The sequence below is a fragment of the Phyllopteryx taeniolatus genome, chromosome 19 (genome assembly GCF_024500385.1).
Source record: "Phyllopteryx taeniolatus isolate TA_2022b chromosome 19, UOR_Ptae_1.2, whole genome shotgun sequence".
Lineage (NCBI taxonomy): Eukaryota > Metazoa > Chordata > Actinopteri > Syngnathiformes > Syngnathidae > Phyllopteryx > Phyllopteryx taeniolatus.
This window is the reverse complement of record NC_084520.1, coordinates 2,811,812-2,826,284: the sequence shown is the minus strand read 5'-3', so window position 1 is coordinate 2,826,284 and position 14,473 is coordinate 2,811,812. Positions and strand designations below refer to the sequence as shown.

The 14,473-nt window shown below is 37.2% G+C and overlaps 1 protein-coding gene across 2 annotated transcripts in view; it reads right to left on the bottom strand.

The window, feature by feature from the left end:
- Positions 1-235: 235 nt before the first annotated feature.
- The window catches only part of mbtd1 (mbt domain containing 1), an 88,763-nt gene continuing 74,525 nt past the window's right edge, over positions 236-14,473 (bottom strand). For both annotated transcript variants that reach the window (XM_061756019.1, XM_061756020.1), the window contains exon 9: positions 236-14,398. In XM_061756019.1, coding sequence (XP_061612003.1) covers positions 14,280-14,398 — 119 coding nt within the window. In that variant the 3' untranslated portion in view covers positions 236-14,279. The remainder of the gene's footprint in view (positions 14,399-14,473) is intronic.

The window sequence follows — 14,473 nt, the reverse complement described above, 5'->3', positions numbered from 1 at the left end:
TATTCATTAGGTCTAATACTGTTTGTTTCTCCTATTTGCTTTGTCATTTTGTCACTTGGAAAAATAAAAACGTTAACCCCTGCATCACAATGTTTTAAATAGAGATGCTTTTTTTTCACCAATTCAAGACAAAAGGTTTTCAGCCATCTATGCAAAAAACAGCAGCACAACAATTGCTCCGTAACATTTACATTGTGTATATCAAGTGAACATTTAAAAGTACAGACAACATGAATACGTCATTAGGCATTTTATTCAATGTAAAAGGCAAATCTTACAAAAAAATCACAACATAAACATCCATGCGGAAGTTTGCGATGCCTGAAAACACATCAATTGCAACCAATATGATGATCCATACATTATGCTTTATTTACAATCCATCCAAGCTTAATCACAACACAAATTCATAAGAAAGAGAACTAATCACTATCAAAAAGACGTACAAACTTGAAACTGTAATTTTATTCTGTACCTTATCTCTTGTATATGCACATTAATTTTAATACTTGTATCCAAAATATAGTTTTTACTCCAGAAATTTTTCAACTTACAATATTTTCATAGGAATGATCCAATACCAAGTCATTTTTATCAAATATATATAGCACCACAATATAATGTTAAAATGTAACTTAGGAGAAACCACATAAAAAAGACCCGAGTATCCAAGAAAAGAACAATGGATGATATAATGTTTTGTACATACAGTATCATACAGTACCAATTCAGAAGCAGGTACAAGACATGCATTACGAGTTCAATATAATTAACACAAGGAAAAGAGCCCAAATGAATGTAATGATCAATTGTAATGATTTGCCCTTTTCTTGGTGGAAATGGACATGTACACCACTGAGATCGCCAAGTAAGAGGTAAACCAACAAAACAATTAATAACACAAAAACATAAAAAGCTCAGCACATCAATAATTCATACTTGGTTTAAGATGTATTTCATGTAGATGATCAGGCACCCAAGGTCAAACCAATTCAACGCATTCCATCTCCAGCTACAGCTTCGAGAGCCCTTAAAACTAGTATTACATATTCCAACTCCAAATAATAAAGGCGATAGAAGAAAGTAAGAAACCAAAAGATACAGAGAGTACTGAATCCATTGTACATGATTTATTATTGGTTTATCTTGGTAGGGGTAACAGCAGCGAACAGTATTTTGTCTCTCCGATTTTGTACTAAGAGACTAATGGTATCTATTTATTAAGTAATTGGGTCATTTTCATATAATTTGATCAATAAAAAAGACATGGGCCACTGAATTTCCTTTTGAACTTGAACACTGAATTTGACTGATGTGAGTTATTTCAATTACAGGAAGTCCTCGATTTACGAACGAGTTCCGTTCCTACGCTGGCGACGTAACACGAATTTCCGCGTAAGTCAGATTTCACCGTTAAAGTCGAAATTTACGGCGAAATACTTCTGTTACGGGTATTGTCCCACGTGATTGTGACACCAAGTTCAGTGTGTGTGTGGGCGTTGATGTGTGAGTGAGACGGGACTGCGAAGGAGGAAGGACTGCGCCCCGGTGCGAGTGTGTACAGTAGCAAGTGTAGTGACGGCGACCAGGGAAGAGTAGCGATTAGCGGTGGACCCGTTGACATTGAATGTGCAGGGGAGCTAATAAAGCCATTAAAGCAGCAAATCGGTGCTTCGTGCCTTTATTGCTGCCGCCACCCAGCTCAGCTGTGCAACGAGAGAAGGGAGTTAACCCCTGGGTCTCCCGACCACGGTCAGGAGACCGTAGCAGGAAAGGTTAACACTTCGTATAAAGAAACTAAAATACATTAAAATAAAAAATAAGATGCTGTACATACCATTACTGCTGAGAGTGTGAAAAAAGGAGGGCGAAAAAGGAAAAGATACTCCCGCCGCACTAACACAGACAAGCACTATGCACTAGCTAAGCAGAAACACTATGGTGCTGGGACAAAATGGCGGACGAGCCACAGGCATCGTAAAGTCGAAACGTCGTAGGTCGAGTGCGTCGTAACTCGAGGACTTCCTGTATTGGCAATTGTTATCCATCAAAATGTCAGAATTGTTTATAAGAAAAAAAAAAAGTCAAGTAATATTTTTCAAAGTTTTAAAGACAAAAATGACTTTACCGTAAGCTGTTTTAAATTAAGTTTGATTTCCAACATGTTTTCTGAAAATGCTAATTATATTTTTGGATATACATTCCCCTCCAAAAGTATTGCAACGACAAAGTCAATTCCTTTGTTTTTGTTGTATACTGAAGACATTTGGGTTTCAGATTAAGTGATGAATGAGACAAAAAATCTGAATTCCAACTTTTATTTCATGGTATTTACATCTACATGTGTTAAACAACTCAGGACAGAGCACCTATTGTTTGAAGCAACCCACTTTTCAAGTCAGCAAAAGTATTGGACCGTGACCGATGGGTGTTTCTAGTTGCTCAGGTGTTGAATTTTAGATTGATTGCTCAAACATTAGACTGCTTGTTTTTGGCTTTGGGTTTCACCTGTGAAAACTACCTTTGCTGTTAAGCAAACAAAGACCAGAAAGCTGTCTATGGGAGAAAACCAAACCATTTTGAAGCTAAGAGGGAAAATCAATCAGAGCTATTGCACAAACATTTTGGCAGAGCCAATACAACAATTTGGAATGTCCTGAAAAAGAAAGAAACTACTGCTGTACTGAGCAACAGCATTGTGAGAGCTGTGAAGAAACACCCAAAAACAACAGTCAATGACATCACTGCCAACCTCCACAGGGCAGATGTCTCAGACACAGACTTAATTGACACAGATTACAATCCACTGTTCGAAGACTGAGAGAGAAGAAATATACAGGCCATACCACAAGATGCAAACCACTCATCAGCAAAACAATTGGATGGCCAGATTGGATTTTGCAAAGAACTACAGAGATGAGCCACAAAAGTTTTGGAACAAAGTTTTATGGGCTGATGAGACCAAGATTAACCTCTACCAATGTGATGGAAAAGCCAAAGTATGGAGAAAGAAAGGATCTGCTTATGATCCAAAACACACAAGCTCATCTCTGTAGTATGGTGGAGGTCTTGCATGGCTTCTCCTGGAATGGGCTCACTAATCTTTATTGATGATGTAAATCATGATGGTAGCTGCAGAATGAATTCTGAAGTCTACAAAACCATTTTGTCTGGCAATTTAAAGAAAAATGCAGCCAAACTAATCGAGAAGGTTAATCATGCAACAAGACAATGACCCAAAACGCACTGCCAGCCTCCACAGGGCAGGGGTGAAGGTATTACAAACCACTGTTCGAAGACTTCGAGAGAAGAAATATACAGGCCATACCACAAGATGCAAACCACTCATCAGCAAAAACAATAGGATGGACAGATTGGATTTTGCAAAGAAGTACAGAGATGAGCCATAAAAGTTTTGAAACAAAGTTTTATGGGCTGATGAGACCCAGATTAACTGCTACCAAAGTGATGGAAAGGCCAAAGTATGGAGAAGAAAATGATCTGCTTATGATCCAAAACACACAAGCTCATCTGTGAAGCATGGTGGAGGTCTTGCATGGCTGCTCCTGGAACGGGCTCACTAATCTTTATTGATGATGTAACTCATGATGGTATGAGCAGAATGAATTCTGAAGTCTAAAAAAACATTTTGTCTGGCAATTTAAAGAAAAATGCAGCCAAACTAATCGGGAAAAGCTTAATCATGCAACAATACAATGACCCAAAACACACTGCCAACCTCCACAGGGCAGGGGTGAAGGTATAACAATCCACTGTTTGAAGACTTCGAGAGAAGAAATATACAGGCCATACCACAAGATTCAAACCACTCATCAGCAAAAACAATCGGATGGCCAGATCGGATTTTGCAAAGAAGTACAGAGATGAGCCACAAAAGTTTTGGAACAAAGTTTTATGGGCTGATGAGACCAAGATTAACCTCTACCAAAGTGTTGGAAAGGCCAAAGTATGGAGAAGAAAAGGATCTGCTTATGATCCAAAACATACAACCTCATCTGTGAAGACTGGTGGAGGTCTTGCATGGCTGCTCCTGGAACGGGCTCACTAATCTTTATTGGTGATGTAATTCATGATGGTAGCAGCAGAATGAATTCTGAAGTCGACAAAACCATTTTGTCTGGCAATTTACAGAAAAGTGCATCCAAACTAATCGGGAGAAGCTTCATTATGCAACGAGACAATGACCCAAAACACACTGGGAACACAACAAAGGTCTTCATCAGGGGGAATAAATGGAAGGTCTTGGACTGGCCAAGTCAGTCACCAGACCTTAACCCAATAAAGCATGCATTTTACCTCCTGAAGACAAGACTGAAGGGAGAACCCCCCAGAAACAAACAACAACTGAAAGAGGATGCAGTCAAGCATTTCCTGGAAAAGCATTTCAAATGAAGATTGCAACAGTCTCAAGTTAATGGGTCACAGGCTTGATGCAGTTATTGCAAGTAAGGGTTATTCCACCAAATATTAAACGTTATTGACTTTAAGTTATGTTAATAATGTCTGTTCCAATACTTTTGCTCACTTGAAAAGTGGATGGGTCCAAAAAAAAAGGTGCTCTGTTCTGAGTTGTTTTCTTTTAAACTGAAAGCAAATGTCTTCAGTCTACAATAAAAACAAAGGCCCGGAACTTGCAGTTCCAATACTTTTGGAGGGGACTGTATAGGATTTTTCTGTTATTGCTTACTATTACTACTTAATACATTCTGTTATTTCTGAGATATGTGTGAACTTGTGAAAGTGTCAGAACTATTGCATGTCTTTACCGTTATTACAATTGTATACAGGCAAGGGTACAATGGGTTTAATGAGTAGTTAGGATGATTTATGCACTTGTATTCACAGAATTTGAAGGGCAACACATAAATTGTGCAACTCACGATTTTAATGAAGGTGTCTGTTTTTACTGTTATGCATTTTTGTCTTAACTGTTCAAAAATAAGTTTATTTCAATGGGTCACCACTATTTGCTCTCTCAAGCAGGATTGCCTTAACTATGAATGCCTGATACTTTAAATCATGAATAACTTCTTTAAAATAGGACTAAACATGGCTGATTCAGCATGGGAGACATTTACCCTTATAAAACCAAGGTGGCATAAAATTGCTAAATTAGATATATTTTTTTTAAACAAGTGTCTTTACTGTTATTAATCAAATATGAAAATGACCCAATTATACTTTATGCCGAGGACATGCACTGAAACAGATTTGAAGATGTGGATTGTAACACACTTATTGCTTATTTGGTATTAAAGGTTTTTAACTTGTAACCAGTCTGAACAAATAATTACATTAATTTGATTTAATAATTGCTACCCTCCACCCTAATATAAGCTTGAATAGCACTCCTTTGAGTCCAGACCTCTGCAAAGGTTAAAAAATATATCGTTTTTGTCCATTTGCAGGCCAATTCCTTGTTGAAGGAGGATGACAGAAAAAGATCAAATAAAATCCTGGCACACTGTATTTGTGGGGTGGGATTAATAGTTCCACTGTAACAAACTGCAAATAAATAAATAAAATTACATTCTGCTACACCCATTTTTATCTGGATTTATACCAAAAGATAATGGTTTCTCTTCAATACACATGCCACCCATCCTAAACGTTTGTGGTAGCATTTGCGTAATCATGCTATCTCCTCACACAACACCTCCTCCTATAAATTTGCAGTACTTTGTAAAATGTAATTCAAGCACAATCCTGCTAACTAACAAACAATGATCAAAACAATACATTTTGTGCTTGGCGGAGGTAATGACAAGTGTAAAAATATTTTCTACCGACTGAAGCAAATTAAATAACAGAACAATTTGTAGGATGTAAAATTTGCCAAACAGTACACATTATTTAAAATTCATCTAACGTCAACCTACCATCCTTTTCATTGTCAGATCAACTCAAACACTTGGGTAGGAGCCATCCATGCAGTTGCAGAAAAGACCACAACCAAGTTAACTGGCTCAAACCCAGAACACTCTTGCTGTGACATGACAGTGCTAACCACTGGCCCTCTTTGAAATAAAATATTACCATACATTTTTACAGTTTTTTTTTTATATAGTAAAAATGCTGCTAAAAATGCTTTAAATTCAAGTGTTTATTTGTAAATGTTAGTTTGGCTCTTTGCTTTCATAGAATAGATGTATTTGAATCTTTTATGCTCAGCTGATTGAAATATTTTTTATAACAAAATAAAACAAAGATTCAATTTCTTTTTTGAAACAGCTTTTGTGGTAAAAAAAACAACATAAAAAAATACCTCAATAACATTTTGTTAAATTATCTCCTATGTATAATATGCATATTTGTGTCACAGAAAATTGAAGGAATGGTGTACATTTCATTCATCATGTCCTTTATCAACCTATTATTTCTGCATATCAATAAAATTTGCACAAATATTTACATTTGGTGTCTAGTCTTGTTTTTTTCCAGGTTGTTTCATTTGCATATACTCACATGTGGGTGGTGTATTTCACACTTGTTTTACCTGCATCAGGAGGTAGTAGGTACACATATAGTTCAATAATATAGCCTCAAACAGCAAGAGTCATGTCAAATACACTGCATGAGCAAGCATGGATTTAGATAGAAGGTAGAAGGTTTTGTGTTTTGGCCATTTATATATTGTAGATACTAAATCTTAATAGTACTGACGAATCAAGGCAGCTTTTCTGCTCTCCTCTCGTACACAAAAAAAAACCTTTGGTAGAAAAGGTGGACGGATTTTTGGAAGTTTTTGGAATCAAGTATATAATCAGTCAATTCTTGCGAATTTGGGGGAAATAAAATGCATCGTCTTTGACAGCAGTTATATGTCTTGGCCCGAAAAACACAACAACAAAACAACAGTGAAAATTTCATCTGCAAACTGACCATAAGGTATTCCAAGCCTTAGCAAAAATTGTGTCCACAGGTGGACACAATCATTGTGTCCACAGGTTCAACTTAGATTTACAATTTATTACATACTGATTTAATAATGTATGCGATTACTGATCAAAATATTTATGCTCAAGCAAGATAATTTACACACAAATCTCATTATATAAATAAAGTATTTAATACATTAATGCATTGGTCGTGTAGTTGTGTACCTTACTGCCGTGTTCTACAACTAGCGTGCGTTCAGTTCCCGGCCAATGTCCCGACATGAATTGCACCCAAGGGGAAACGGGCATGTGCAAGTCCACAGTTTTGTTCCTAATATCATAATAGGCATGTAACGATTCATTCATTACATCGATGTATCGATTTGTTTACTTACGATCCAACTGGATTGATCTGTGCTTAGCAAGTTAGCCTCCTGGACGAAAATATATTGGTTTAAATCGATTTAAAAGGTAATCAATCTTTTGAATTTCCCATGATGTTACACACACACATAGAAATGTGTGTTTCAAGTGTACCGAGTTCAAATACATGCACAGGTGTGTCTCTAACTCAAATGTTCTCACTGAAACTATCAGAAGCCTCCAAAGACGTGACATCAACATCTGGGTTTCCCCAAATTGTTTAAAGGCATAGTAATCTTACTGTATCCAAAACTTCTGACTTTGAAGAAAGTAATGACAAATTAAGCGGGCGGGGTGGGGGGGGGGTTGAAATCCTCATTCTGGCATTTAGCAAATAGAAATAGTTTTGGTAATCCTAATTGACCTGAAACAGGAAAAGTTTAGTCTGACTGTGAGGGGGGAAAAGCGTGTATTTTTATATATTGTACATAATAGGCATGTAACGATTCATTCATTACATCGATGTATCGATTTATTTACCTACAATCCAACTGGATCGATCTGTGCTTACCATGTTAGCCTTCTGGACGAAAATATATTGATTTTAATCGATTTAAAAGGTAATCAATCAATTGTATTGATACTAGGAAATACCGCATTGGAATTATGCACTGCAACCTTTATATGGAGGTGTGTATGTGTTGTACTTTAGTTCCAAGAAACATGCTTGTAATTCATTTTAACTTTAGTTTTCAATTTACAGATAAAAGAATGCTACCTTTGTTTTTGTAGTGTGTGTGTGTCTGTGTGTGTGAAATATTTGTAGCCTTTGAAAGAATAAGAGGAACTTTGTCAGGGAAAAGAGGAAGGCGACGTCAACTACTGTTACACTGTTTCCGTGCCTTGTGCTACTACAAAGAGCAGGTTTGTTCAATTATTTATTCCTCTATGTATTATTAACATTATTCATAAAAGCTTTCCCTGATGGAAACCTGACAGTGCTTTGTTTCTAGCCATTAGTATTCGACTGTTTAGAAATGTCATTCGCAAACTGTGGGTCCAGCCAGGCACTCCTTACAGTGGAGGCATTCTTCCAAGGACCTCCCTCATAATTCGAACACATCACAGGAGAGAAAAATGGCCGAACCAGTAAAATAATATAAAAAAAACCAGGTTACAAAAAATAAATAAAAAAATAATAATAATAAAAAAAAAAAATAAAAAAAAGAAAGTTGTCGGTTTTTTTAACTGATTTAATTTTGCATCTGAAACTAAAAATATCAGTTTCTCTTGTTCAGGTCAAGTTTTTATGCCAAGTTGTTAACAGTTTATTAATAAAATATTACAAACTTTGCTTACTGTAAATTGAATACTAGACTGATAAAAGTAAGTACCTGTAAATTGAATGTTACGTCATCTTTCAGGGCATGAACTTTCGTTTATTTAAACCTCGAAAGTGAAAAAACCTGTGTATTTAAAAAAAAAAACAGTTCAGTAAGTTGATCTCATTGAGCAAAACCAATTAAATATTTGGATATACAGTGGGGCAAAAAGGTATTTAGTCAGCCACCAATTCTGCAAGTTCTCCCACTTAAAATGATGAGAGAGGCCTGTAATTTTCATCACAGGTATACCTCACCTATGAGAGAAAAAAATGAGAAAAAAAAATCCAGAAAATCACATCTGATTTTTAAAGAAATTATTAGCAAATTATGGTGGAAAATAAGTATTTGGTCAATAACAAATGTTCATCTCAATACTTTGTTATATACCCCTTATTGGCAATGACAGAGGTCAAACGTTTTTCTGTAAGTCTTCACACATTGTTGCTGGTATTTTGCCCCATTCTTCCATGCAGATCCCTCTAGAGCAGTGATGTTTTGGGGCTGTCGCTGGGAAACACAGACTTTCAACTCCCTCCAAAGATTTTCTATGGGGATGAGATCTGGAGACTGGCTAAGCCACTGCCGGGGCCTCATGTACAAAAGGTGCGTACGCACAAAAACGTGGCGTACATTCTTTTTCACATCAAAGTTCAGATGTATCAAGAGTGAAATGACCGTGGAAATGTGCGGTGCCTCACGCCAACTTCATGGCTGGCGTACGCACGTTTTTACAGCTGTTGGTGCTTTGGCAACACTTAGAGGTGATGCTGGGAAACTGTTATAATAAATCTGCACATCAGAGACAATGAGCACTGATGAAGAATTAATGGCCCACAACATTTAATTTCAACAATGTAAAAGAAGCAAGGACTCGGAATTCACCAGTTTATTAAATGAATCACTGATATTTGTGAGGATGCCTATAAATTGATCAAGGCGATCAATTGCCCTCACAATCTCAAGTGACTCCAGCACAGCGAGGACACGACCAGTTGGGCCGGCAGCAGCAGCTGATTGTTGGAGTGTAATTGCGTCAGAGACGCTGGGGATGTCGGAGGAGATGCCAGGAATGGGGGATGAATCCTCCGAGCTAGTGACACCAGTGATGAAAGCACTGAAAAAAATAATCCTTTGAATTTAATTTGAACATGTACATCGGTTGCACATGATTAAAATCTGTTCAAATAAATTTTTTTTTTTTAGGAGAAGAGGGGTAAATTATGTCAATTTAACACATTTTAATCATGTGCAACCGATGTCCATCCATCCATCCGTTTTCTGAGCCGCTTCTCCTCACTAGGGTCACGGGCGTGCTGGAGTCTATCCCAGCTATCATCGAGCAGGAGGCGGGGTACACCCTGAACTGGTTGCCAGCCAATCGCAGGGCACATACAAACAAACAACCATTCACACTCACATTGACACATATGGGCAATTTAGAGTTGTCAAGTAACCTACCATGCATGTTTTCTTGGGGATGTGGGAGGAAACCGGAGTGCCCGGAGAAAACCCGGGGAGAACATGAAAACTCCACACAGGCGGGGCCGGGGATTGAACCCCGGTCTCAGAACTTTGAGGCAGACGCTCTAACCAGTCGTCCACCGTGCCGCTGTGCAACTGATGTACATGTTCAAATTAAGTAAATTCAAATCCTTCTGTGTATTAAAATAATTAATTGAGTATTCAAACAGGAGTAATTTTTTTATATCCTCTTTTGATATCCTGATGTGCTTCCATTTGAATTCAAAAGATTTATTACAAATACCATACATACAACATTTACGCAAGACTGAGTGCAGGTTACTGTATGAACACATTTGTTCTGAGTTATAAAAATACATGGTATTTACGATGGGGGAATAAGTGTCAGCCACATGTGAGAGTAGTGTCACCCATAATTGCAGCGATCCTCTCCCCGGTTCTTCCGCCTGTTTTGGCCACACTTTGGCGGTGAGCAGCTGTCTTCCTCTTCACATCCACCTTAATGTCTGACCACTTCTTTTTTACCTTGCTCATTTTCCTTTTTTTCTGATCATGCAGAGATCGGATCTCAGGTGCAGTGTTCATTTACATATGATTTGCACATTTAAATGTGGCGTGGCGAGGGAGGGGTCGGTTACGCCAACATGTGCGCTCAAATCTACGTTGATTGGAATGTACAAAGGAAATGTGCTTGGATTCATGCGTACGCACAGATTCATACATCTGGACATTTTCTGGATTTGAGCGTACGCCATGTTTCAGTGTCCACGCAAGTCTTTGTACATGAGGCCACTGGACCATGAAATGCTTCTTACTTTGCAGAAAAACAGCCCCAAAGCATGATGTTTCCACTCCCATGCTTTACAGTAGCTATGGTGTTCTTTGGATGAAACCCAGCATTCTTTCTCCTCCAAACACGACAGGTTGAGTTTTTACCAAAAAGTTCTATTTTGGTTTCATCTGACCATATGACATTCTCCCAATCCTCTTCTGGATCATCCAAACCATCTCTAGCAAACTTCAGAAGGGCCTGGACATGTACTGGTTTAAGCAGGGGGACACATCTGGCACTGCAGGATTTGAGTCCCTGGTGGCGTAGTGTGTTACTGATGATAGCCTTTGTTGCTTTGGTCCCAGCTCTCTGCAGGTCATTCACTTGGTCCCCCGTGTGGTTCTGGGATTTTCTCACCGTTCTTGTGATCATTTTGACCCCACGGGCTGGTCTTGCGTGGAGCCCCAAATCGAGTGAGATTATTAGTGGTCTTGTATGTCTTCCATTTTCTAATAATTGCTCCAACAGTTGATTTCTTCACACCAAGCTGCTTACCTATTGCAGATTCAGTCTTCCTAGCCTGGTGCAGGTCTACAATTTTGTTTCTGGTGCCCTTTGACAGGTCTTTGGTCTTGGAGTTTGGATTGTGACTCTTTGAGGTTGTGGACCGGTGTCTTTTATACTGATGAGTTCAAACAGGTGCCATTAATACAGGTAACAAGTGGAGGACAGAGGAGCCTTACAGAGGAGTTACAGGTCTGTGAGACCCAGAAATCTTGCTTGTTTGTAGGTGACCCAATATTTTCCACCATAATTTGCTAAGAAATTCTTTGTAAAAAAAAAAAAAAAAAAAAAAAAAATTTAAAATATCAGACTGTGATTTTCTGGATTTCCCCCCCCCCCTCAGTTCGTCTCTCACAAATGAGGTATACCTATGATGAACATTACAGGCCTCTCATATTTTTAAGTGGGAGAACTGGCACAATTGGGGGCTGACTAATTACTTTTTTGCCCCACTGTAGCACATCAAAACTGTTCTAAATCAGCTAAAAAAATAAATAAATAAAAATAATAATAATAAAAAAAAAAGTGACAAATTTGTTGTTGACGAGTGTAATAATAGGTTGCTGTTTTCTCCTTTGTTTTATCGCAAAGTAATACAAGTGCATCAGGAATGACCGTAATTTATTTTACCTGATTCCCTTAGAAGAAACAAGAGGAATCTAGGAAATTTTAGATGAAAAACTAAAGGGTATATACAGTGGGTACGGAAAGTTTTCAGACCCACTTAAATTTTTCATTCTTTGTTATATTGCAGCCATTTGTTAAAATCATTTGAGTTAATTTTTTCCTCATTAATGTACACACACCACCCCATATTGACAGAAAAAAACAGAATTGTTTGAATTTCAGTTTTTCTTTTTGAATAAATCTGCAAAAATTTCAACAATTCAGTTTTTTTCTGTCAATATGGGGTGCTGTGTGAACATTAATGAGGAACAAAATGAACTTAAATGATTTTAGCAAATGACTGGAATATAACAGAGTGAAAAATTCAAGGGGGTCTGAATAGTTTCCGTACCCACAACTACTGCGGTCAAACTTGCACGAGTAACGTGGGGTGAAAGTATTCTTTGTGTCCAGTGTGAACGCAGAATTAAAAATGGGGTGTGGTGTGTACTGCAACTCTTGATCCTTATGGTATTTTGACAAAAGCATGTCACAGAGATGTTAAGACACAAGGCAACTGTATTAACTTGTTAAAATGGTTTCTTCAAAGGGTAATAGTCCAACTCCTTATCGACTAACTAATTACGAAGAGTACCTTTGTTTGTAAAGTATGTAAAGGCTCCAACTACGTGGTGACCCTCAACAAGGTACAACAGTATAGAAAACAGATAAGGGCATTTCCTATTCCCATCGGCCAATACATGGACCTTACACACATCTGCTAAGGTATCCAAGCTGTGAAAGTAGGTTAATTTATTCTCTCTCTGTCTCATACCAGTGGGGGTGAATACAATATACCCTGCTACTATGTGTTTTTTTCATTAATTTATGGAAAACTAATTCACACCTTGTCTCTTTTAAACAGTTAAGACAAAACAAAATACAATTACTGCAATATTTTGTTTTGTACTCAAGATAAAATTAATTAAAATTAGTCAGACAATTCATATAACTGTTGTTCCAGGTTAATATTTTTTAGATTAATAAAGAAATATGTCAATGTATATGAATGTAGTTGGAGAGATTAACTGCTACTGGTACCTACAGATTGATGACCTTAAGAAATCCACTGACTAATTTGAGCTACATTAAGAGGGGGTAGTTAAATTACTGACATCATTAATCATGTATTCTTTATTCAAAAATGTTTTCATAAAGATTCTGTCTATTACAGTTCTACTGACAAAATGGTCAAGTCTCAGCAGCAAGTATTTATCTATATAGCTGTTAAATTTCTTTTCTCAAAAGTTAGCAGGAGTAGCTTTAATGTGTATATATTAATACTGTAACAATCAAGAGATTGTGACAGTCACCACATTTCTTAGTGGTTTACGGTTGAATCAGAAATAAAATGCAGCTCTGAAAACCTTTATAAGAAACGTGAAGGATACTGAGCAATTCTATGCAGCATTTGCAGTACTTTGGATGACTGTAATAATATTAAAACCTTTCATACCTATACTTTGTACTTCTTTGTTTATAATTTTCTACATATTAATCGATATAACCATTTTAATTTACATTTAAGGTTTCACCACAAAGCCAACAAAAGCAACTGTAAAAACTATTAAGACAAAAACAAGAAACAATTCAAGTACTATTATAACTATGCTGTGTGAATTAAGAAAAAACAGAAAAAGAAAATAGAATTATTACATATAATAATTGTTCCTCTTTGTGCCTGTTTCTATTATCTCAGGTAATTTACAATTTATGTGTTCAGTGGCTAAGTAACGTGTAATAAAATTTAAAAACAAAAAAAGACCCAGCGCAATACAGAGTTATCACAGTTTATACAGGCCTGGGGCAGCTGAAATTGACATGGAGTACATAAGAGCGCCACTGGAAAAAGGTTGTTTCGTTAAAAAAAAAAAATGAAAAGAAAAAATAAAGTTTTACCATGGTCGAATGTTCAGACAGGAGATACGAGAAAGGAGACATAACATCTGTGATCTATACATACATGGAAATGATTGCGGAGAAGACCCATAGGTTTTTTTCAAGGTGTGGAACTGACCATGTTCTCTTCATTACCTTACTTCTCCATTGGAAATATGTGCCTTTAAGTGTAATTTGAACTCACATCGATTCTCCATAATTCAGACTCTTGCAGAGAACGATCATTCTCCTGTTTTTCCTACTTTGAACTTAGGGTTCCTGTTTAATGTAGAATGTGCCTGAGCCATTACTCTCCTGATCAGAGGTGCCCTGGGAAAAGTTGAACTCATCCACCTCCATCATTTCCTCCTTCATTCGCAGAAGTGAGTCTGCAAGACATAAAGACACAAGAAATTGAAAAGATGGTGGTGTTGAAATACACAGTCATTGGCTTCCTTGCAGGG